At 42.6% G+C, this 26,240-nt stretch overlaps 1 protein-coding gene across 6 annotated transcripts; it reads left to right on the forward strand.

Moving 5' to 3' along the window:
• Window positions 1-25,839, forward strand: OXNAD1 (oxidoreductase NAD binding domain containing 1). 6 transcript variants are annotated; one of them, XM_028749758.2, is made up of 9 exons: window positions 2-318; window positions 2,005-2,111; window positions 6,638-6,783; window positions 8,469-8,532; window positions 10,751-10,857; window positions 17,833-17,974; window positions 21,453-21,695; window positions 23,034-23,142; window positions 23,712-25,839. In XM_028749758.2, exons 3-9 carry the CDS (start codon window positions 6,662-6,664, stop codon window positions 23,864-23,866), a joined length of 942 nt encoding a protein of 313 aa, XP_028605591.2. In that variant the 5' UTR covers window positions 2-318; window positions 2,005-2,111; window positions 6,638-6,661; the 3' UTR covers window positions 23,867-25,839. The 6 variants fall into 6 exon arrangements, with proteins under 6 accessions (XP_028605593.2, XP_028605591.2, XP_028605592.2 ...); XM_028749759.2 differs by having other exon boundaries at window positions 2-275; XM_028749754.2 differs by lacking the exon at window positions 2-318 and adding an exon at window positions 710-818.
• Window positions 25,840-26,240: the final 401 nt, after the last annotated feature.

Below are 26,240 nucleotides of genomic sequence, written 5' to 3' on the forward strand. Positions count from 1 at the left end.
CCTTCGAGAGCGGAGTGACGTCGCTCTGCCCCTCTGCGTCTCTATGGTGAAGCCCTTCTACGCTTTCTTGAAGAGCGGGAAAGCGAGTTCCGATACTGGGCCGGAAGTGCCGAAATCATACCGGCGGACTTTGGCTTCCCGCCCCCTCTTCGCAAGATGCCGTTGTTGTGCAGGAGAGGAAGTGGCGGTGCGGGTGCCGGTTGCTCGTGACTGGGCCTATTAGGCTGAGGCCTTCGCTAGGCCGGGCGACGCGTCCTGAGGAGTCTGCGGGGGGAGTAAGTCGCCTCCCTTCGCCCTTTTGGACCCCGCGAGAGGCGGGTGAGTCTGAAAAGGGACCCGCAGGAGTAATGAGGCGGTGGCAACCCGCGTCCTGTCCCGCCGGAGCGAAGCCCCTTCAGGGGGACCTCCACTGGGCTTTATTTAGGACGTGCTCATTTATTATATCGCATTTATATCCCACCATTTTTTCAACCCGAGGAGCTCGAGGTGGCGTACATGAGTCTCCCCGCCCCATAACCACCCCCCACAACAACCCCGTGAGGTAGGACAGAGCGAGTGAATTCTTGGCCCAAGGTCACCCAGGAAGCTTGGTAGCCCAGTCAGAGTGTATGCCTGAAGGAGCGTCTCCACCCCCATCGTCCAGCCCAGACACTGAGGTCCAGCTCCGAGGGCCTTCTGGCGGTTCCCTCATTGCGAGAAGTGGAGTTACAGGAAACCAGACAGAGGGCCTTCTTGGTAGTAACACCCACCTTGTGGGACACCTTCCCATCAGATGTCAAGGATAAAACAACTACAGAACTTTTAGAAGACATCCGAAGGTAGCCCTGTATTGGGAAGTTTTTTTTATGTTTGTTGTTTTATTGTGTTTTCATATGTTCGGGAAGCCGCCCAGAATGGCTGGGGAAACCCAGTCAAATGGGCGGGGTATAAATAATAATAATAAATTTTCTGTTTGTCTGGAGGGTCAGTGGAAGACATCTGAAGGCAGCCCTGTATCAGGAAGCTTTTTTTAAAGTTTGTTGTCTCGCTGTGTTTTTATATTTATGTTGGAAGCTGCCCAGAAGGATTGCGGCAACCCACTTGGATGGGTGGAGTATAAGCAGTACATTTCCCCCCTAGGAAAATACAGTCGTACCTTGGTTTGCGAACGTTCTAAAACATTTTGAACCCTGAACGCCACAAACCTGGAAGTGACTGTTCTGGTTTGCAAAATATTTTTGGATGTCCGACAGGACTTCAGCTGCTTCCTATTGGCTGCACATTGGTTTCCAAACGTTTCGGAAGTTGAACGGACTTCTGGAATGGATTCCATTCAACTTCCAAGATATGACTGTAGGTGCCAGTACTCACCATGAAGTTGTTACAGTAAGTGCCACACTTTTTAACAACAACAACAAAGAGAGGTGTCAGTATTGTGTAACCTTGAGTACCCCCCTGAAAAAAAGCACTGAGTACAGTATAAGTAATAAATTACTGTTATTAGAATTAGAATTTGAATTCTGGTCTCTCCCAGGTCCTGGTCAGACATTAACCACTACACTGCCACTGGCTCTTTCAGACAAAGCTTTCCTTCCTCCCACACGGACACAAGAAGAACCCTGCTGTGTCAATCTGTAGGTCAATCCTTCTGTTTGTTTGTTTGTTTACATGATTTTTTTACCCCTTTCCTCCCATCCCCAATTTATCCTCACAACAACCCTGTGAGGTTGGCTAGGCAGAAAGATAGTGTATGAAGGGGATAGCTGAGTGGGGATTTGAACCTGGTTCTAAGTGCTCCATACTGGCTCTCCCATCTAATCCATCATTCTTCTTGCCACAGTAGCCAATCAGATCCTGAAGGCAATTGGTGCCCTGCTTCCGGCCACTCCTGCCAAAGCTGGTTTTTATTGGCACTCTTTGTGGTTATTGCTGGGTTTTTCATATACCCCCACTCCCTGTTCAAAAAATCACTTTGTGCTTGTAAAGTATGGCATTGTGAATAGCTTTTATTGTGTTTGCCTTCAGGAAAACTTTGAGGGGTGAGTCAGTATTGGATGAAGAGCCTCTTTTATCTCTCTCAGTAAGAGTGATTTGTCCTCCAGTGGGCTGTAAACTGAAAATTGGAACTGCAGGTTGGTTAGGTTTAAGTAGTTCTTGCCTACATTTCAGCCTGATGGCAGATCATTTTCAGTGTATTGTCAGTCATAGTTATTAATGAGCCATTTAAGGTGTCAAAATTAGTCCAAACATAAGAGATACATGAGTGCTGTGGTATCTGAAATAAGGCGCATCTGTTCAGTTCAAAGTTTGGTGTTAAGGCTGCACTCATTCTCTCTCTCTCTCTCTCTCTCTCTCTCTCTCTCTCTCTCGTGTGTGTATAAACTCAGGGAAGTACTTCTGAGTAGATGTACATAGGATTGGGCTGAAAAATAGCTTTGTGGAAAGTTGTAGCCTGAAAACTAAACTGAGCACACCCAACATAGAACCAGAACATTATTATTTTTAAAAAATAAACACACAGCTCACCTACTCAGTTGTAGTTCTCAAATGCATCTGTACCAGAAAGGTTCTGACTGTCTCTGGAAAATGTTTAGGCTCTGATCATATCTTACCTTGACATCTGGCAGGTTTATTTTCCAATATATTTGTTTCCCATTATTTAAAATAGACCTCTCAAGTGACTTCATTTGGCAAACTCTCTCTTGCATCTGTCACATTTTGATGCAAACAAGTAGGGCTTTGCAAAACTGAAAATAGTACAAAAGATGGCTGTCTGCAACCAAAACACAGTCATTGAGATGTGTTACTTTTAGCCTGCAATCCTGTAGAAATTTCTTTATGAGTAAGCTCCATTGAAATCAGTGGGGTTTATCCTGAGTAAAGATATTTAGTGTTGAGCAATATGTACACTACATTCCCACAAGTGAAACAAATATTTTTCTATGTATGCGTCCATAGAACATTTTACATTTGCTTTCTCTGATGCCCAGGACAGATATACAGTGGTGCCCCGCAAGACGAATGCCTCGCAAGACGGAAAAACCGCTAGACGAAAGGGTTTTCCATTTTGGAGGTGCTTCGCAAAACGAATTTCCTATGGGCTTGCTTCGCAAGACGAAAATGTCTTGCGAGTTCCTGCAGGTTTTTTTCCCTCCCCCCCCCCTTTTCCCCAAGCTGCTAAGCCGCTTAACAGCTGATCGCTAAGCCGCTTATCAGCTGATCCGCTAAGCCGCTTATCAGCTGATCCGCTAAGCCCACTAATAGCGCTAAGCCGCTAATGGGCTTGCTTCGCAAGACGAAAAAACCGCAAGACGAAGAGACTCGCGGTACGGATTCTTTTCGTCTTGCGAGGCACCACTGTAATGCTCACAATATGCTATCTATGGTTAGGAGATTTTTAGCATGTATTGGAATCATGAGTATCTTATCCCTCCTTTTGCATGGGTTTGCCCCCCTCTTCCTTTTTCAGACTCCGTGATGCATCACTGTTCAAGATAACCATGCTCAGAACACAGTTGGTATAGTTGTAATGTTGCACCAAGGAAAGGAAGATTTATTCATGATATGAAAGGAGGGCGGTGAGGCAAGAAATATATGGCTCCCAATCAACTCCATTGTTGCAGTTATGATTTTGAGATTAACACCATTACATCAGTATTGAGCCTGAGCACAGATGTTGGATTATTCTTTGACAGTGCAATCCTATACATGTCTACATGGGAGTAAGTCAATGGAATTTAGAACTGTAGAATCCTAGAGTTGAAAGGGACCCTGATGATTATCTAGTCCAAACCTCCTCAATGCAGGAATATGCAGTTGTTCCTTGGGGATCGAACCTGTAACCTTGGTGTTATCAGCACTATACTCTAACCAACTGAGCAATCCTCTCAAGAAAATGTTTATGGAACTGCAACCTGAATTACCTATTAGTTGAAACTAGTTTCACATATCGTAAAATCCAGGCAGAAGAATAGGTTTCTGTTCAGCGTTTATCTTAGAAAATGAATACTGTTGTTTTATATGATCTCCTGATCATTCTTGCAAATGTATAGCAAGATTGTAATGATTTTAGCTAACTTGCGGAGCCAGTATCTTTTGTCCCTGCTTATTTAATTTAGCATCCACATGTGCCCAGAAGTGGTGATAAATGTATATACATCCCCACCTGTGTTTGAATATATCTGTAACAAAGTGTTGTGAAAGCTGCCAGCATTCATGGGAGAGATAGAGAGAGGAAAATGTGGGGGAGAACTGAACAGGTTTGTTTGTTTTATTAGCCAAATGTGTTGACATTATAAGAGAGCTCTGGAGATTTGATGACTTTAAGGAGTCAAGGAGTCAACCACTAAGCTATTCTCAATGACATAATGAGATTAATACATGTGTATATCAAAGTTCACAGGAATGGAGCTAAATCATACAGAAGAGAAACTTCATCTTGGTTCTTGAAGTGGCTGGTTGTTCTAAACTACCTCCTTAATGTCATGGAAAGAAACATTTGGGATTTGGGGGGGGGGGGGGGGTATTGCTTCTTAAAGTCAGAGTGGTTAGCCACCAGCAGATGTCACTAGTTGACACAAAAAGTGTTGTACAGCATGTTGCAGCTGTAAAGGCCTATACAAACTGTGCACATAACACACTTAAAAATAGACAACAAAAAGAGTGGAATATTAAATGCAGTAGTTGTGTCTGTGTTATAAAGCTGTGAGTTGAAACACTATACAAATGTTGTGATCTTAAGCATGTTAGCTTTGCACTAAGTGCTATTGAACTTAGTGGAACTTTTCTAAAAGTAAAGAGAATTGAGTCCTTAACATCTGAGGGGTCGTTTTGGGGAAGGCTATACCAAAAACACCATAAAAGAAGCTATAGCTGTTTTTTTGTTTGTTTGTTTGTTTCTTTGTCTTTTAGCATAATACAAGTTAGACTACACAACCTACTTAAGAGCCAGGACTATTTTCTAGTTCTTACATTTATTACATTGTGTGTGCACTTATTAATTTTCTTGGAGTACCTTCTGAGAAGACCCTTGCTTATTACATGGCCAGCAGATTATCATCTGGTGACAACCCAGAAGTAGGCCTTCTTGGTGTTAGCACTCATGAATGCCCTTCCTCAGATAATTTGCAAGGCCGAAACCATAATGACTTTTAAACAAATCTTTAAAGGATCATCACTGGCTCCCAGTACATTTCTAAGCACAATTAAAAGTGTTGGTACTGACCTTTAAATCCCTAAACGGCCTTGGCTCAGGACACCTGAAGGAGCGTCTCCACCCCTATCATTCAGTCTGGACACTGAGGTCCACTTCCAAGGGTTTTCTGGAGGTTCCCTCACTGCGGGAAGTAAAGTTACCTGGAACCAGGCAGAGGGCCTTCTCGGCGGTAGCACTCTCCCTGTGGAACGCCCTCCTATCAGATGTCAAGGAGATAAAGAACTACACAACTTTTAGAAGACATCTGAAGGCAGCCCTGTTTAGGGAAGTTTTTAATGTTTGACATTTTATTATTTTTGTATTTTGCTGGAAGCCGCCCAGAGCGGCTGGGGATGCCCAGCCAGATGGGTGGCATAGAAATATATAGTAAAAGTAACAATGATGTATAATCTTTAAAAGTGAAAAAGAAAAATTGAGTACTCCATTAGTACCTGTACTATGAATCCTCAAGGACTTGGATTTTGTTTTAGTAAGAAGTGGAATACTGGGCTTGATTCATCTCCATGTGGTGCTTCTTGTGTGCTTCTCTGTTGAATTAGACCCATCTGCTCAGGTGGTGGCTCTGAAAACACACTGGGTTTAGCATGCATCACTCAGTGTTTTATGATGAAAGCACACACGCTAGATATGTATTTTAATGTGTGAAATCTTTGTGCCGAGAACCCAAATCCGAGCTATATGATGCTTCCTAAAATAACTCTTTGTACCAGTTGTGAGAACCTGCATTTACACACACACCCCAACTTCATAGCCCTCTGGGGGTTGTGGCACAGAGATGAAGAGAGAGATGGGGTTGCATTGAAGGGTGCGCTTAAAGTTATGTTAGCCTAAGATGTTCGGCTTAATGATTTTAAAAAATATGTAAATAAAAGGATAGTTGCCATTCAGGAGCCTCCATCTCCTCAGAAAGGGTGACATGAAGCAGTGGTTGCCAGCATTTAATTGGGTTTGCCTCTCTGTTCAAGAATATTCAGTGGTATTACTCCCTGGCCTGTCCTCTCCCAGTTCTTGTGTTCCATTGCACACACACAAACACACTGGCTTGTAGTACATCAACACATTCCCTAAAGGGCATTTGTTAACTAGGAGAGACACATATAGTAATGAGAAGAATCTTGTCTTCTGGTTAGGTGTCTTTGACTGAAGCAGCTGTAGTCTGAGAGAGGGATGTGTTTATGATGTGAGTGCCTGTTTCATGGAAAGTTTCTGTGATGTCAGCACTTGTCCAGGAATGAGCTCATTTCACTTAAATCACCAAGCCAGCAACATACTTTTTGTGATAGGTAACTCCTCTTTTAAATATTTGGAAAAGATGTTATTTTTTTCTCCTTAGAATTGTGCAGGTCTGCTGTTTGACACTATTGTTGATACTTGCTAATTGAACAAGTATTTTAGGAAACTGAAAACTACAATTGTTAACTGTGCTGTTTTTTTAAATTGCAGGTGCTTATAAGACTAGAGAACGCTATGGTCTGTGCTGCTGTTTTTGCTATTCCTCCGTTGCTGAGAAGTACTGCTGGAGTTCTTCCCATTTGTTCTTCTATCTTACATCTGAAACATGTGGCGCTATGTTATTGCACAGTAAATGGGTAAGATATTTGTGTCCTCTAAATACTAAAATACATGCTGAGATATGGAAATATCCCCATAATACATTTATTACATTTCTTCGAATTTATATGTCACTTTTAATTTCAAAAAGCCCTGAGGGGTTCGCAAATCACACCGTCATTTACATAACAGAGCAAATTAAACAAACAAAAAAATATTCACCCTTAAAACAGCAGCATATGGGAAACAATCCCATAGAGTCTTCTACATGTAAATTTTTCCAGAACCTAATTGGTGAAAACCTTGAGAAAGCTTGAAGGGATACATTTTTGACACACAGTGAAACTGGAGTAAATATTATGACTGATGGACCTCCAAAGGCTTGGTGTTTCACAGAGGATACTGCAGCCAAGAAGGCCCTCAACTGAGTTGCTACCTCTTGGGGCTCAGCTGGCAGTGGCACCCCAGAGGGGTTTTCTTCCAAAGATCTCATTGGCTGGGCTGGCACAAGGCAGGAGATGAATATTTGGGTCATTTAGGGCTTTAAAAGCTCATGGCAACAAAACGGGCTTAAAAGTGAACAGGCAGGCAGTGCAGATTGTGGAGAATAGGTGTTACGGTGACTCTGAAATGGCATGCTGCTCAGTAATCGGTTGGCGGCCTTCGACACCAGTTGCCATTTCCAAGCCATTTTCAAAGGCAGCCATGTGTAGAGCACATTGCTGTAATCCAGGCTTGAGGTTATCAGGGCGTGGATCACCGTAACAAGGTCCAGGAATGGCCGTAGCTGCTGAATCATCTGCAGCTCAAAAAAGTGTATTTGGAACTTCAATGATGGATCTCGGAGTATGCACTCTTGCTTCAGGCACCCCATAACAGTTTGTCCAACCACCTCCTAGATTCAGGAGCTGCCCACCAACAGTACCTCCTCCGTCTTGTCAGTTTATTGGTCCTCAGTCATCCCGTTATTGTTTCCAGATACTCATTAAGTACCTGGAAAGAAATCCCTGGATAAGCTCTCCTATCATCTTCATACAGATGATGAAGATTAGAAGATTTTATGGATGATAAGTCTATGAACCGTGATAACTAAATGGAAGCTCCACATTCAGACGCTCTATACCAGGGGTCAGCAAACCTTTTCAGCAGGGGGCTGCTCCATTGTCCCTCAGAACTTGTGGGGGGCCCAGAATATATTTTTTTTTTTGGGGGGGGGGAATGAACGAATTCCTACGCCCCACAAATAACCCAGAGATGCATTTTAAATAAAAGCACACATTCTGCTCATGTAAAAACACCAGGCAGGCCCACAAATAACCCAGAGATGCATGTTAAATAAAAGGACAAATTCTACTCATGTAAAAACACGGTGATTCATGGATCATCCGTGGGCTGGATTTAGAAGGCGACGGCCGGATCCGGCCCCCAGGCCTTTGTTTGCCTACCCATGCTCTAGGATATTAGATCCTAGGCACAAAATGCCCATTGCCTATATATTTGTTGACTTCCAAAGGCATAATGATGGTTACTGTTGGAAACAGTGCTGGATTTGACAGACTTTGTCTCTTCTGGCAGCTCAGTTCTGTTCTTGGCCTTAGAGTTTTGCTGCTAGTGACTAGCGACAACTGAATCCTAACTTTAAACAGGTCTTCAATGAGCTTTTTTATTTAAGCTATACAATAAAAATGGGTAATGACGGTCTTAATTTGTCTTTCATTCAAAGCAACATGAAATCAAAAAGAAAGCCAGATCATCTGGAGAGAACAGCACATGACTTTCGACAGGAGGTTGGTATCATATAGCCTGAAATCTACCATGTGCCAAAGAACTTGGATAAGTTTGGTGGAGACTTGGCCCTTCTGTTTAGGGAAGTTTTTAATATTTAATGCTGTATTGTTTTTAACACTTGATTGGGAGCTGCCCAGAGTGGCTGGGGAAACTCAGCCAGATGGGCGGGGTATAAATAAATAAATGATGATGATGATGATGATGATTCTCCTCTCTGTGATTCTGTTTCATTTATCATCTTTTTGTGATTACACGGTTTCAAGATGGCTTGTTTCTAACAAGCAGTAGTCAACATTAACACAGTTTGTCAGGTCAGACAAAACAACAAGCTGCGGTTAAGGAAAAATGGAAGCAAAATCTCCCAGACTCCTCATGACTGTGCTGGAGGAGTATGAAGGGAAATGAGGGACAGTCCTATTCTGCTTCTTAGCTCTAGCTCAAACCTGTTTCCCATAACAACTTTGCATGCAGGATCTAGTCATGGCTATAATATTTTTGTCCGCAGATTAGGTCACAGGTTAATGTGAACAGGGTAAGGCTAGTCATTTCCTACCCTGGGGCTTCACTGGGGCTAGCATGAAAGCCGTAAATGATTTAACTAGCGTGACTGTTATTTCGTTGCTGTTGTTTGACATTGTCTATTAAAGTTATAAAGAAAAAAGTGTGTTAGCTTTTAACTGGCAAGTGTCCTGTTGTTTTACTGGACAGTAGACATGTTCAAATATTTTTTTAGGGAGAAATTCATTTCCTGCCATGTGTTTCAAATTAAAATGTAGCTTGGTTACATTTCATTTGTTAGACGCCAATCCTGCTGGATGGGAAATGACAGAGTCATAGCTGGAATTTGATGAGATTATGGTGTTGGTGGTTTTGTTTTGTTTTTTACATCTCTGTACTTTTGGACCTGCATGAGTCATCTGAAGAACCTGGCTTTTCAGAATATTAAAGTATATGTAGTGAGCACTATAATTCCAAATAGTAGTTTAGAGTGTGCAGGCTGTAAAAGTCAGGAAAACGCAGCAGAGTTAAGGCATGAGCTAGACTGAGGCCTTTGGAGAGCCATGGTATAGTGGTTAGTGTTTGACTAAGACTTGGGTTTAAAGCCCCATTCAGCCATGAAGCTTGCTGGCTGACCTTGGATCAGTCACTGGCCCAGTTTGCACACAAATTTAAACCATAGTTAGAAATAAAGTATGATTAAATGAACACAAGTGCTTTACTGCACCCCTTCTCCTGACTGTGTCACATGGGGGAAGAAACAAGGTGGAGTCAAGCAAACCTAGGTTTGTCAGGGCTTGTGGTTGGTACAAGAGCCTGGGCTCAGACATTACAGTGCAAGAAGCCAGGCTCCGGTTTGTTTAAGTGGCACAATCAGGAGCAGCAGTGGTGCAAAGCCCAATGGTTGGATGTTACATGAAAAATAGCTCAGCATTTCTCAGCATAAGCTACTTCATTGTGTTGCTATGAAGTTAAAATGGAAGAGGGGGGAACTGCCCAGAACTTAATGGAGGAAGGCAGAGGGCCTTCTCAGTAGTGGCGCCCGCCCTGTGGAACACCCTCCCATCAGATGTCAAGGAAATAAACAACTACATTTGGAAGACATCTGAAGGCAGCCCTGTTTAGGGAAGTTTTTAATCTTTGATGTTTTATCATGTTTTTAATATTTTGTTGGGAGCTGCCCAGAGTGGCTGGGGAAACCCAGCCAGATGGGTGTGGTATAAATAATAAATTATTATTATTAAAATAAATAAACTTAAAATGAATTCCCACTACTGTTCCCAATTAGACCATCAACAAACTCAGTTTCCTATCCATTGAAGAACACAGTGATGCAGAGATCTTAAATTCATAGACACCCTCCCCCCTGTGCGCGCAGTTTATGGGATTTAGCGAGAGAAAGGCATCAGAATGAAATTCCTAATCCTTGGGAATAAAAGAATTGCAAGGCTACAATCCTAAATGCTTCCTGGGAAATAAGCCCCACTGTACATAGTGAGACTTACTTCTGCATTAGCATGCTGAGGGTTGTTCTGTAGATGTTTGAGTCATTGTAGAATGGGGTGTAGGACTGAGGCTCCTAGTTGTCTCATTTCAATATTGGTGATGGATGACTGGAAGGAGGTTTCAGCACTTTGGATATTCTCACTATTGAAAATGTTGAGATTCTTTCTTGAAACAGTAGTGGTGGTATTGGTAACAGTGATTTTTGTCTTTTAGATCATTTCCAAAGCAAAAGTGTGTGGAATCACCAGCGAATCTGAAACAGTTAAACGGCTCCGTCTGGCAGTCACAGATAAAGAATTTACTTTTAAAGCAGGACAATGGTAAAGTTCCTTCTTCTGGATTTATTAAACAAGAGGGGAAACTTTTGGGGGCAAGCCTAATTTTTCGAGACATTTTTGCAAATTGATCCAAGCAATCAGCTTCTGTGGTATTCACGGAGACATGGGCTTTTCCTCTTCTCAGCTTTCTATGAAACAGCTGGTAAAAGTGGTTTGGGAATTTGTCCAAATTTTATCTCCATGGAAAACATGGCCCTGCTTATCAAATAGAATAAACCTCAATTATAACTCTTTTTGCATCGCCCCAATTTGCCGCTTTGTGCTACATTTTTTCCTGAGAGAGCTGTATCTTAAGAATTCCAAAAGCGCACTCCACATATAAATCTCCTGGGCGACAGAGTGCTTTCTGTGCGTGTTGCAAATGCTTTTAGTTCATATCACCACGTGCTGCAGGAGAAACCTCTTTTGAAGACTTTCAAAAGCAAGTTGCATTACAGCATGTGGGAAGCCGCTGCTCAAAGAATGAGAAAGTCAGCAGTTTCACAGGGGATGCCCTCATAGAATCATAGAGTTGGAAAGCACCCAGGGGTCATCTAGTCCAACCTCTCGCAATGCAAGAATCGGCGAAAGCACCCATGACAGGTGGGCATCCAACCTCTCCTTAAAATCCTCCAAGGAAGGAGAGTCCACCACCTCTCGTGGGAGTCTGTTCCACTGCTGAACAGCTCTTACTGTCAGAAAGTTTTTCCGAATGTTTATTCCAAATCTCCTTTCTTGTAACTTGAATTCGTTGGTTCATGTCCTACCCTCAAGAGCAGGAGAAAACAAGCGTGTTCCCTTTTCCATGTGACAGCCCTTAAGCTAGTTGAAGGTTGCTATCATACCTCCTTTCAGTCTCCTCTTTTCCAGGCTAAACATACCCAGCTCCTTCAAGCGCTCCTCATAAGGCTTAGTTTCCAGACCCTTGATCATCTTGGTTGCCCTCCTCTGCACACGTTCCAGCTTGTCAACATCCTTTTTAAATTGTGGTGCCCAGAGTTGGACACAGTATTCCAGGTGTGGTCTGACCAAGAGCTCTTTGGATCCTGGGCACAGCTGGATCTAAAGATATGCTTCTGCACAGGGTTTTACACACACTGCACACTAGAGCATCGCACAAGAGAAGTGAAACTGAATCCAAATACATTGGTCCACATTTATAATGGCTTCCAAAACTTCATGTTCAAGTGGAAGCATACAAACCATCCTGGACTCTTACTGTAGTTTTGTGCAAGCTGTTTTGAAAAATCTTGTTAGAAAAGGACCAATGATTATTTTCCTTCTTCTCACGTTTCCTCGGATCCAATTCGCAATTTTGGTCTCCTTATTGAACAGTGCACATTAGAATTAGTTGTTTGGGGTGTATTGTGCGATGCTTTCAGGATCTGTGAGTTTTTTCTCTGGACAATTCATTTGACACTTTGTAGGCTGAATTGGGTTCTGTGCTTGTCAGGTTGGGGCATTCCTGCCCTCCCAGCCCCCTTTTTTCTTTATTTTTGTTGCTCCATCTGGTGAACAGGTTTCATAGGAATCGAACTTTATCTGATAGGATGCTAATAGCATGAGCAACTAGTTCAGTGTTAATTTTGCTGCCTTTTACATTTAGAACAAGAAAACAAGATGTTGATTGCAATAATTCATGTTTGTGGAGCAATTTGCAGCAGCCTTTGCACATGTGCACAGATGCATACTAAATTTGTGCTTGCTGGTTCTTGGAAAAACATTTACCCTTCAAAAATGTTTTGGTAATTATCATACTGAAAACTGGATTCTGTAATTATAATTACTCTTTTCATTATCTTCCTTTTAAAGTATTCTAATTCTGTTTGGCATGCTAACTTTCTGCCAGTGCAGCCCATAAGTGTGATTGTGTTCTAATGAGAGATACTAAGAACTAGGCCACGAGAGAAAAGGTTAATCGGCCTACTTTTGTAACGAAGTGGCAGGGTTTCTCTTCGTAATGCAAACATGCACAACTCCTTTGCATAATATAAAAGTCACATAGCCGCTTCCAAGGAGCTAGTATTTTGTTCAGGATATGCCTACCGTATTTTTTGCTCTATAAGACTCACTTTTTCCCTCCTAAAAAGTAAGGGGAAATGTGTGTGCGTCTTATGGAGCGAACGCAGGCTGCGCAGCTATCCCAGAAGCCAGAACAGCAAGAGGGATTGCTGCTTTCACTGCACAGCGATCCCTCTTGCTGTTCTGGCTTCTGAGATTCAGAATATTTTTTTTCTTGTTTTCCTCCTCCAAAAACTAGGTGCGTCTTGTGGTCTGGTGCGTCTTATAGAGCGAAAAATACGGTACTTTGAAGATATGTCTGCTATCACAGATGCAGCTTGCCAGAATCTGCATAGAAGTATCTCTTAGATTGTTGCATGCTTCAGTCTCTCTTGAATAGTAGTCGTGAAAGATACTATTCTTTTTTTGCTTTAAACTTTCCAGCCTACTTATTATAAAACTCTATTGCTGTTTGACTTAACAACTGTTACCTTCTTAAGTAGCTTTGTAAATAAGCCTGCAAAGTTTACAGGCCCAGAAAAATGTTTATTAGTCTGCCTGGGGGGCTAACAGATGATGCTTGCTGCATTTCTATGGAAGAAGAGCTTCCCTTCACTGGTAGCCCACTTGGTTTCCATACTGGGTGTAGAGGAGGCACAAAGCACTCCATCCCTCTTCTGCTAGCCCACTTACTCACTTGCATGCAGTTCCTTGTCACCTATGGCGAGCAGGTGAATGATTAAACACGGCTGCCATAAAGATTAAAGAAGCAATATGAGTGTTGGTGTTTCGTAGAATCATAGAACTGCAGAGTTGGAAGGGACCACGTGAGTCCAACCCCTTGCAATGCAGGAATATTTTGCCCAGTGTGGGGTTTTGTTCTTCAAGTCTTTCCTGCATGGATTTTATAATCCACAGAGAAAAACCGGAAGATGGGATATCTTGTGGCATGGTGGGTAGGTGGGTGGCATCTTCCTTGGCAGCAAATTAAGACTGCAGCCTGATCCAAACTCAAGTTGCCATTATACAAATCTATGGTGCAACCGCCTTTGGAATACTGTGTGCATTTCTGGTCGCCTCTCCTCAAAAAGGATATTGTAGACTTGGAAAAGGTTCAGAAAAGATAAGCCGAAATGATCAAGAGGATGGAGCAAGGAAAGGTTGCAGCACCTGGGCCTTTTGAGTTTAGAGAAAAGGTAAGTAAGTGTTGACACGATAAAATATTCATATGGTTAAGTGCAAGTAGATAAATAGGTATCGCTCCGGCGGGAAGGTAAACAGCATTTCCGTGCGCTGCTCTGGTTTGCCAGCATGCTGGCCACATGACCCGGAAGCTGTACACCGGCTCCCTTGGCCAGTAAAGCGAGAGGAGTGCCGCAACCCCAGAGTCGGCCACGACTGGACCTAATGGTCAGGGGTCCCTTTACCTTTACCTTTACAGGACCCCTGGACAGTTAAGTCCAGTCAAAGGCGACTATGGGGTTGCGGTGCTCATCTCACTTTCAGGCCAAGGGACCCGGCGTTTGTCTGCAGACAGCTTTCCAGGCCATGTGGCCAGCATGACTAAACTGCTTCTGGCACAACGGAACACCATGAGGGAAACCAGAGCGCATGGATACGCTGTTTACCTTCCCATCACAGCGGTACCTATTTATCTACTTGCACTGGCATGCTTTCAAACTGCTAGGCTGGCAGAAGCTGGGACAGAGCAACTGGAGCTCACCCCATCGTGGGGATTCGAACCGCCGACCTTCTGATCGGCAAGCCCAAGAGACTCAGTGGTTTAGACCACAGCACCACCTGCGTCCCCTCATATGATTATGTATGGGTGGCATGGAGAAAGTGAATAGAGATGGGTTTTGCTCTCATAACACTGGAACTCATGAACATCCAACGAAGCTGAATACTGGAAGATTCAGGACACGTAAAAGAAAGACTTTCTTCACACGGTGCATAGTTAAACACTGGAACTCGCTCCCACAGGAGGAAGTCATGGCCCACTAACTTGCAGAGCTTTAAAAGAAATTCTCGGAGGATCAGGCTATCAATGGCTTCGCTTAGCCTTCAGGGTCAGAGGCAATAATGCCAGCGAATACCAGTCGCTGGAAACCAAAGGAGGGGAGAGTGCTCTTGTGCTTGGGTCTTGCTGGCAGGTTTCTTGCAGGCATCGGGGAGAAGTTCCATTCATACTGATTTTCTCACCATGCAATCACGTGCATGCGTAAGTCCCATGGTTGTCAGTGACGTTTACTCCCAGAAGCATGCACAGGATTGCAGCCTGAAGTATCCAAGCACATAAGGATCGGATCACACAAAGTAGCCGTAGTCCTTGCCAATTTGCCAGCTTTAAAATGTAGAGGTTCTCGGGTGGCCTGAAAGATTTTACAAAATCCCAGCCTTAACCTCTATGCTTGGGTAATACACCTTCGTGTAAATAAAGGGAGGAGCCCAACTCCATTCAAGTTAAGGGGAACCTTGTAGTTGATTTTCATGAAAAATTGTGCAACTGTTTGCCCCGGACGCAGAGGTTGACGCAGAAATGAGTTTCTGCACATAGATTCTGTTTTAAAGGCTGTGCAACAGGCTGTGCGTAGAGCAGGGAAAGCCAATACCAATCATGAAATCCACGTGGGGGGGAAACATTTGAAAGGAAAGCGATTTTTAATGGTCCTTGGGAGGCGTTCCAGCATATATTATGAGGAACCACTTTCCTCCCCTCCTAATCAGGTTTCTGTTCATCTTGGGTTGATAGCCTGTTTTATATAGCACTTGTTAGGTTTAATTATGAATAAATGCATATAAATATCATTTATGTGCATGCAATTATATACAATATCTATAGCTTTCTGTGTGGAATATGTTACAAGCTCTTGCTGGTATCTGTAATTAGTGAAGAGCTTCCGTGATACAGTCTAGCAGGTTAACTGTTAGGGAATTCGCTTATGCTTGATACTGTTTCACAGTCAACTTATACTGCAGTATCTTAATAAGACTAAATGGGTCTTGCTTCCTCTGTTTATCACTCTCGTAGGCAAACAGGGTTTGATGCACAGGGTAAGAGCCTCTTGAAGCAAGATTCTGGAGCATCTAGGTGGGCAGGTGCTTTTCAGCAACCTCAGTTTGGTCATTGTCATATTTTAAATAGGCTCTCATTCTCCCAAGGCTGCTTTAATGGTCCAATTTTGCTATTTAAAGTTAACTATGGATTAATGTGAGTGAGGAATGTGCACTGTGATGGTCCTTCTCTCCTGCTGCACTGCCCATACAACAAGCCAGAGTCTGGCTTGTTGTGCTGTCTAAACCTAGATTCATGGTTTGTTTGGGAGAAACAAGCCTGGCTTTGCATGGCAACGACAAGCCAGACTCTGTTTTGTTTTATCTACGGTGCAGCAAGAGCATTTGAGCAGTGTCTACCACCAGGCTGGTAGTTGAAATTAAACCATGGTTTGTTTAAAACTATGGTTTAATGTAATGTGCGAACCATGCCATTGTTTCACCACTGTGGTTCTGTACAATAGAACCGGTCTTAAATCTTTTATAGATCATTTTGGTGGCTTTGTTAATTTACAATCCTGAGGTGTATTCATGCAGTTATTTTCTTTGTAACTTAACATTGGTACATCAAAATGTGTATTGCATCATTAGTTATACCAGCAAACAAAAATCTTTCATTCTCTTGTTGCTTTAGCTTGTTGGTGTACTGGTGCCCTTTCCTGCATTTTCTTTCATCTCAGTCGGTTATTCATTTTTACTGGTACTAATTGTTACAAGGTCTCTCTCACACATAAGTGCAACCTTCCACGAGTAGGGCCTCAGAGGGCTTTTAAAAAATATATTATTTTATATAATAGTTGCCCAAAGTATGCACATATGCACACTCTCATGGAGGAGATTTCTTAAAATGAGATTGTGAATTAGCTAGTGCAAATAAGCTCTCTAGCTCCTGCCTTTACGGAATTGGTAAAGTGTCAATGGGCAAATTTGCACAAGAGCAGCTTTGAGGCATTCCAGTGATAATTGGGAAGAGTATTTGTCCTCACAGAGGGGATGGGGGTTGTCGTTTTAAATGAAGTACTAGCTTTTGAACAAAACCCAAGCAAGTAGGGCACTAAATACAGTCACAGGTTAAACACCCTGCTCAACTTGTACTAAATTAAACTGTTCAAACATCTAGTGTTAACATTTAGCAGGTGAATTATTTTGCCACTAGAGGGTGCTATAATGCAGCTTGGAAAGTATCATTTATAAAGGGTCTTTTTTTGACCTCAAGGTAGCTAGACTTCATAATCTGTGACCTCTTGTATGTAAAAAAAAATATTAAAAAAATTTCAAAGCTCCCCGCTCCTCCTAGATGCTGGTTTGGAAAAATAATTGAGTAGTGTTGATTTTGGAAACTTGGTGAGAAATTCGCCTTTCGAACTTAACTCATCTGGAATGGTTGATCATGATGTGGAAGCAGACTTTTGTAGCTGAATGAACGTAGTCGTGTGGACTTGACTTTACAGAGTAAAATGCATACCGCACTTGGGTCTGTACCCACCCGTCTCCTTGGGAGATCTCCAGAAGGCTAAAAGATGGGATGTTAATACAATCTGTGCTACATCAATAAGTTCCTTTCAATTATACAGAAGCAATCAGCCATTCTATCTGGCTGCACCTGAGGGGCAGGTAACACTGCAAGGTCCATTAGGTTGGCTTGGCTGGGACCAACTACCATTCGCCTCCTCCCTCCATTGATGAAACCGTCAACTCCAGCAGCCCTCCCTTCTTGTCATTATTATTATGTGGCATTTTGTAAGGAACCAGAAAACAAATAATGTGTAGGATACATTCAAAACCTGTCCTAATAAATAAAACTACATTACAAAGTTGAAGAGATGGCAAACTGGATCTTTTAAATGGAGGATAAAAAAGAAATTTGCTTTAGAAGACACTGAACAGAGGACTTTTCTTTCTTGAATCTGTTTTTTCTCACAGGGTAGACTTCTTTATACCTGGAGTTGCTGTAGTTGGTGGATTCTCAATATGTTCAAGTCCCGGTCTGCTGCAGCAAGAGGGAGTTTTGGAACTAGCAGTGAAGCAAACCACACACCCTCCTGCTCATTGGGTTCACACGCAGGTATTTATAAGCTACTTAGTGCTGTTAGTTGTCCTCATTTTTTAGTGTTGTTTTAAAAATTATTCCACTGTTTCAACTATTATAACTTCCCTTGAGATCTTCAGGTGAATGACACTGTACAACAATCTTTTAATAGTCTGTCCAGACTAGTATTCAAGTCAAATTTCATTTCAGTTTTGTACCTCCTTGTCACGGGCTGCGGTGGGAGCTTTAAGTTCTCCTACAAAGGTTTCTCCTCCTTCAAAGGATAGGTGTAGTTTCTCTACAAAAGCATTTCCTTTTCCTTGAATTGAAAGCTTTACCGTTTTAACTCAACCCACTTTTCAAAACTAAATTTATGCAATTGCACACACAGTTCTCCTTCCTTTGTGCATCTGGTCCAGTATCCTGGGAGTGAGGAGCCTTGGGACTGGTTTGTGAAATAGCCACCTTTAGCTTTTGTTAAAGCAAATTGGCAGGTGACCAAGGCACACAAACGTGACACAGATTTGCAAATAGTAAAAGTGCAATTCTGAAGGGGGAAAAATTGGGAGAGAGAGAGTTTGGATTTGATATCCCGCTTTATCACTACCCGAAGGAGTCTCAAAGCGGCTAACATTCTCCTTTCCCTTCCTCCCGCACAACAAACACTCTGTGAGGTGAGTGAGGCTGAGAGATTTCAAAGAAGTGTGACTAGCCCAAGGTCACCCAGCAGCTGCATGTGGAGAGGCGGAGACGCGAACCCGGTTCACCAGATTACGAGTCTACCGCTCTTAACCACTACACCAGTGTTTCCCAACCTTGGGCCTCCAGCTGTTTTTGGACTACAACTCCCATCATCCCTAGCTAGCAAGACCAGTGGTCAGGGATGATGGGAATTGTAGTTCAAAAACAGCTGGAGGCCCAAGGTTGGGAAACACTGCACTAGACCACACTGGCTTGGGACACCTGCCAGGAGAAAGGGCAGCTATAGGCTTCTGACCTGTTTATAAGCTTGTATCTGTTTTATCTGCTGCAGCATGGAAATACCAGAAAGTAAAGTGACTGGTGTCAAGACATGTGGACTCCTGTCGAACACAAGTCTCTTTAACAGAGCAAATACAAAGGTCTGCTGTGGTGATCTGGAGCTACACTTAACTGTGGTTATGTTTGTTTAGTTATATCATACTTGAAACATCTCTAGGCTGCTAATCGGGGCAAGCAAGGCATCTTTCATAAAAGCACGCTTCAAGAAAATGCCATTTTTTTTATTTGGGGCCTTACTTCTGTTCTGTTGGGAGTCAAGAGAAATATGCTTCTCTCTCGCTGACATTGTATTTGTTGACTAACATTTCAGTGTAAAATCAATGCCGTCTGATCACTTGAGCAAAAAGCATCCCCGAGTGAGCCCTAATCCATCGGGTACCATGTGACCATAAAAAGTGCTCCTACTGTTCTTAAATAGGTTAGTTTCATGCGCCATTGGAATTTCAATAAAATAACTCACTTTGAAAGATGTTCTGGAGAAGTATAGAGCCAGTGTTACTGGACCACACATGCTAATACAAATCCTTGTGGAGATTTCCTATTGATTTCCCTGTTGCTCATTAGGGACCTCTCAGAACCTAACTTCATAATTATCTGCCTCTGAGGCATCTCTTAGGAGTTTTCCTTCCTTCCTTCCTTTCCCTACTTTAATTTTTTAAATTAAATTCATAGTGGCACAGCACTGAAAGCAGTTAAAGGCATTAGCTAGTTCTGGGGAGAGCATGTCAAGACACTGGGATTAATGGTGATCTAGAATTGCTGATTATTATTCAAGGTTTTTTATTATTAAAAAAATCTATGTTGTATCAATTTGTAGCCTTTAAACTGGGCATCTGTATCCCTAAAATGAACACTGTCATCTGAAGAGATTGCAAGCCTATGCCTCTTAAGAAAAATGTGGAATGATTATAGAGCCAATGCAACTAATCTTAGATATTTCCATTGCATATGATTCTGTGGTACGTTTTTCTTAAATTATGTAGTGAATTGTGAGATCTAAACAATAAGTGGTTTTGAATCTCTTAGTAGCAGTATCTATCATCTATATCTATCATCTATCTATTGTTTTATTATGCTTTTTATTGTTAACTCTTTGGGCTATTTTAATTTGTTTTAAGGGATGTATACTGTGCATTTGAAAATAGCTATAAAAAGAGTGGCTGGACTGGTTTAGAAATCATTGAATTGTAGACAAGGCCTAGTTTGCATGTCTAATGGGCTCGTGTCTTAATCCGAGCAAATTTTATTGTGTATGCAGATAAATATATAACTGTAAATTTCAAAGTACTTTTTTAATGCAAGATGCAGAAGGGCACAGTACTGTTCAGTTTTATTCCCCTTTCTGTGTGCAAGTAGAACACGTTTAGCCTCACTGATTCTCTGGGAGTGTTTCCGCTTCTGATGTTTTATTGGGTGGGGAACCTTGGCATCTTAACTCTGTGTGCAGAGTTCCAGTCCTGCAACAGGGCTTTTCTCCCCGTCCCCATATGCAGTGTCCAGAATCCCTGAAAATGCCAGGGGACTTTGCAGAATGGTGTGGGTTGCAGAAGAGGTGGAAATTTATTTGCTGATGCAGGGGATGGTTCCCCAATTTCTGCTTCCACTTGTGCTATGCCTATTGAATCCCAACCACTTCAGTGCTTGAGTCCAACATGACAATATTAAATTTTCTTTTGACTTCTCTCACTTTCAGTAGTTAGAAAATGTTAACTTTTTAAACAAGACGTTCAACAAATTTTTGGCCATATCTTTAAAAACAACTTTCATATAGTTCATCTGTTTTCGCCCCAATGAGGTCATTCCACATAGTGCTTACTTAAAGATGTGACCCAAGTTGACCTGCGCTGTGTCAGTCCAGATTTTACTCCGCATAATTTGATTTTCCATGGAAAGGGTGTGTACACTTTTTTATTCCAAATCCACTCCTGTCTGTCTGTGACTGGTAACCCTTTTTGGCTACCATGTCGCCATAACAGCTGCAAAGATTGATTGATAGGATTGTAAGCTAAACACTGAAATGAATGCAGGCTTGCTTGTTATGTTTTTTGGGAGAGCACGGACAGCATTTCCTTTTAAAAACCCATTACCACTGCAGAATAATTTCTTCCCACTCTCTAACATTCCTCTTGGGAGCATTCATCTAAAAATACAGCTGCTCAACTCCTGGGACTTTTGAATCCCTTGCGGTCCCAAGTTCTCTGAACATCACACTCCTTTGTTTTAAGCCAGTATCGTGGAATCGGAGGAAGAATGTAACCATATATCGTTATCACTTGGAGCAATCTGCCAAATGACATTCTTAACTTTGGAGAATGTGTGTATTAGAATAATCTAACTTTTTCTTCAACCGAGAGGCATGTAGGAGTGACTTTTTGGATACTGCTCTGTCTGATTTACTTTCAAGCCCTTAAATCAATCTCTCTCTCTCTCTCTCTCTCTCTCTCTCTCTCTCTCTCTCTCTCTTCTCCCTTAGTGTACACTTGGCTCAGAGGTGGCCTTGCGAGTGGGAGGCAACTTCTTCTTTGATCCTCAACCTGCCGACGCCCCTGCAAACCTCGTGCTCGTAGCTGGCGGAGTCGGAATTAACCCCTTGTTTTCTATACTGCTCCATGTCGCAGACCTTCAAAGAACTCGAGAGAACAAAGGATCTGGCTACAAAATGGGAACGGCAAATCTGTTCTATTGTGCAAAAAACACTCACGAGCTGCTCTTTAGGGTAGGTGGCATTATATAATGGTGATGGTTATGAGCATTTGTACCCTGCTGTTCAGCCAAAAGGCTCCCAGAGCAGCTTGCAATCAATTAAAACAAGATAGCCCCTACCTGCAGGCTTACAAACTAAAAAAGAAAAACAGCACACAAGGGAAAGGGACGGAGGAAAGAGACGTACATTCATAACACACAAATATATATATATCCATTATTTGCTTTACCCCAAGATTTGCTTGGGTTAGCTCTGAGACTGATTGGGTAGAGATGAGCAGAGAGAGGGGCATCCTTTGCTGAGGTAGCTGGTCTCTGCTGCCTACTCCTCCCTTGGCAGAAGTGGTCATAGTCTGCCACTCCTCAGTCAATGCAGCTGTCAGGGAACTGCCATCGGCTCAGAGGCGAGAAATAGAAGGGCAGTTGTGTTACAGGAAGCCTCCGAAAATCTTGCGAAGCAGTTCCTCTTCTGGGGAGGAGGAAAGCCTCACCTCCAGTGGGGAAGAGGTGCAAGGACCAGAGGATGCTGGTGGGAGCCTTAACACTGCTCCTGAGCAAGCCGGACAGGAGGGAAACACGCCCTTGCCATCGCCCATCCTGTGCAGTAGTCTAAGGCGCAAAGAGGGAAGGAGAAGGCTGGGGGTAACGAAATTCTTATGTTGGGGGAGGTCCAAAAGACGACCACTCCCAGATTCTGCTAGCGATTGAGCCAGACATGAGCTTTGGGGCTCTTCACTGTAAATAGTTTGCACCAAAATAAAGTAAATAGTTTGCACCTGTAAAAGACGAGTTGGAGTCTTGCCTGGTTACTCTTGAGCAACCGCAACAGCCATTGGAGTATGAAGGCCAGACAAGGGAGGCCACTCCAGACATGAGCTGCTGCTGCTGCTGCTGCTGCTCCTCTTCTAGCTGACCTTCAGACCTTCACTCCAGAGGCAGTGGCCTGTGGAGACGTTGATCAGAGTCTGGGAGGGGCGTTTCTTCCCCACTGGGCATGAGAAGTCATGTTCTCCTGCCAAGGTTTCCATCTTCCTTTTTCATCCCTGCTGCCAGGTCACATGTTTGTGTTTCCTCCCTCCGCATCTGCAACTGTGCTAAGGAGGAGAAACGTTCATGAGAGTGGGGCAGAAAAAGAGTGGCCATCTCCCAAAAGCTTATTTGTATGTCTGGACGGCATTGTAGGAAGTATTCCCCAGCTCTCTTGGGCTGTAGGAGATGAGAAAGTTCCATTATCCTTTGCTTGAACAGAGTGCTGTGTTCTTACACTCGTCTTCAAATCTGTGGGGTTGGGATTAAGCATCTGCTTTGATTTATCGGGCTGTGGCTTGAGCAAATATCATTCGCATTCCAGAAACATATCCTTGGTTTGAGGAACACATTTCCTGGAAGAATCACATGCAGTTTCCATGTTACCAAGCAGAGTTCACCAATCTGTGAAAATCTTCAGCCTTACATCAAGGGTATGTACTGTACGTTAAAAGTATTCACTGCATTGTGAGTTAGCGTTAAGGGGACATAACTCAATTTGATTCTCTGGCTGCCTTTTCATGTACATAATTCTGGTCCGAGACTTAATAAGGAGTCTCTGTGATCCCTGTTGCATTTCCTCAAAAGTAATTCCCATTGTTGTCAATGGGCTTTCTCCCAGGCAAGCTTACATGGGATTGCAACCTAAGTGAGAATATCGTACCCAAAGTTGGACAGCTTCTCTGCTACATTCAGTGATCTTGTATCTCCTAATTCTCATTTACCATTTTCCCCCGACAACTTTATATTTTTCTTGGTACTAACTAACTTAATCGTGTTTCACCTTATGCCACAGCTCAGAAGTTTTGATCTCTTCCTGGGGTTTACTGTTAAGGAGAACAGACCTTTGTCTTAAACAATAAATCTAGTAAGGACTGCAGTAAATTTGTTGTAAACTGCCCCACGTAGCTGAAACAGACCCAGCTGTTGAATAATGGTGGTTTCTTCTTTTGAGTTATTAAATAGCTTCATAATTTCCCTTATTTCTTGTGTTCTGTATTAGAAGGAAGAATCTCTGCAGATGATCTAGAAAAACACATATCCACGGATACTTTGTGGTATATCTGTGGTCCACCTGCAATGATTGAATCCATCTCCAAAGTGCTAGTAAACCTTGGTGTGACTCAAGATAAAATTTTCTTTGAAAAGTGGTGGTAGCACACAGCAGTTCTTCAGCGGAAGTTAAAAAGAAAGAAAATGAAGCACGCACGCACACACACACACACACACACACACATATATATACCGTATTTTTCGCACCATTGGACGCACCGGAGCAAAGGACGCACCTAGTTTTTAGAGGAGGAAAAAAAGTAAAAAATATTCTGAATCAAATGTTGTATAAACTACTGTATTTAATAAACAACCAGTATATCAGAATCATATTACAGCCATGTAAAGTGAACAGCAGTCAACAATGGCATTAAGAACCATCATCACTGTCATTAACAAATGAAGAGAGACTTTAAAGTTTGAGTACTCTTCTAGTCTTCTGTGAACCCCAAGAACTCATCACTGCTAGAGTCAGAATTTGTGGAGCTCAGTTGCTCACAATCACTGACATCACTTTCTTCGCTATCTTCATGTAAAATACCATCTTCGTTACCATCCAAAGCATTGCTAATGCCACATTTTTTGAATGACCGGACAACGATTTCCTCCTTCACCGAGTGCCATGATGTTTTCACCCATTCACAAACTTGAGTGATAGTGGGCCTCTTCATTCATCCAGTGGGTGTCAGATCATGATTACCAGCAGCCATCCATTTGTTCCACTCTTCTCGCATAAAGATCTTAAATGGCTTGTTGATGGAAACATCGAGAGGTTGCAACTGGCTGGTAAGACCTCCAGGAATTACAGCAAGATGAGTCTTCACTTCTTTAAAGCACTTTTTTGTAGTTTCGCTAATATGTGCTCTAAACTGGTCAAGTACTAATAAGGCAGGTTTTTTCAAAAGCCCTCCAGGACGTTTGGACCACACTTTTTCAACCCATACTCTCATTCCATTTTCGTCCATCCATCCTTTCTCATGAACATGTACAACAACTCCTCGTGGAATCACTTCTTTTGGAAATGTTTTCCTTTTGAAAATTAACATGGGTGGCAATTTGGTGCCATCTGCACAGCAAGACAACACAACAGTGTAATGGGTTTTCTCATGTCCAGAGGTTTTCACGGCGATAGTTTTGGCACCTTTCAGATCAACCATCCTATTAGATGGCACATCAAAGGTTAGTGGGACTTCATCCATATTCCCAATCTGGCCAATTTCAAATCCATTTCTCTTCCTAGCATCAATTACAAATTTATGAAAAGACAGAATCTTAGATTCATATTCTTCTGGCATTTTTTGTGCAGTTCTAGTTTTAGTGCGCATAGCAAGGCCACATCGCTTCATAAATCTGTAGCACCATGATGGTGAGCCAGTAAAATCGTGAATGCCTTTCTCTAAACCAATGCGTTTGGCTTCATATATTATCATTTTTGTAGAGACTGCGAAGGTTGCAAGCAGCCTCTCCGCTGCGCACTGACGGCCCTGAGCTCCTCCAACTCAATGGGGAATCCCAGGGCTTCCCCAGCCAGCCCCCTAGAGCGGCTCACGGGACGGAGGTCAAGTTGCAAGCAGCCTCTCCGCTGCGCACTGACTGCCCTGAGCTTGTAGCACTGATTGGGGAATCCCAGGGCTTCCCCCAGCCGCCCACGCAGCCTCTCAGCTGCTTGTCGGGCTGAATAGGGAAGCCCGGGGTTTCCCCAGCCGCCCACACAGCCTCTCCACTGCAACCTGAGCTTGGAGGGGCTGGAGGGGGAAGTCAGGACCACACATTCGCTCCATAGGACGCACAGACTTTCCCCCTTAGTTTTTAAAGGAAAAAATGTGCGTCCAATGGTGCGAAAAATACGGTATATACATATACTATAATATATACACACTGATGAATGCTGAGAGTTTGCAGAGAATGTTCTTTTCCCTTTGCCCCAATGAGATCTTTATCTATGAAATTATGTTAACTTATTATAAACCTGGCCAACCTATCTTTACAAAATGTACTGTGTTTATTTTTGTATCATGACAAACTGGTGTGTGAGAGAGTGAACTGTAACCTCTAAAAATAAATAATATATTTCCTTACACGTTTTCTGAACTTTTTATTATAACTATAATGTTTGGGACAAGAAAGGACAGACGTGGGCTGAAGGCCAAGGGGAAACTCAGGCATATCGAGAGAACTGCACACAGGGGTAAGATCTACCTCTGACAGAGGGCTATTTATTCCCCTCTTTCTTTTTTCTTTCCCTTTTTCTTTTGTTGTTTTTTTTTAAATGATTATTTAGTTTTTTTATGGTATCATATGCTGAAATTTTCAATAATATTTTTTTAACTGCAAACACTGTGAAGTTTTGCTGCTTGTTTCCTCTCTTGACTGCTGAAGAGACAAGCCCGCTGTCTGCTTTAAAAATGGCTTGTCTTCTCAGCAGCATTGAAATAAGCAAAACTTTGGCTGCCCATTCCAGGTATTGCATGCTACTTCT

Source organism: Podarcis muralis, chromosome 12 (assembly GCF_964188315.1).
Source record: "Podarcis muralis chromosome 12, rPodMur119.hap1.1, whole genome shotgun sequence".
NCBI classification, from domain to species: Eukaryota; Metazoa; Chordata; class Lepidosauria; order Squamata; family Lacertidae; genus Podarcis; species Podarcis muralis.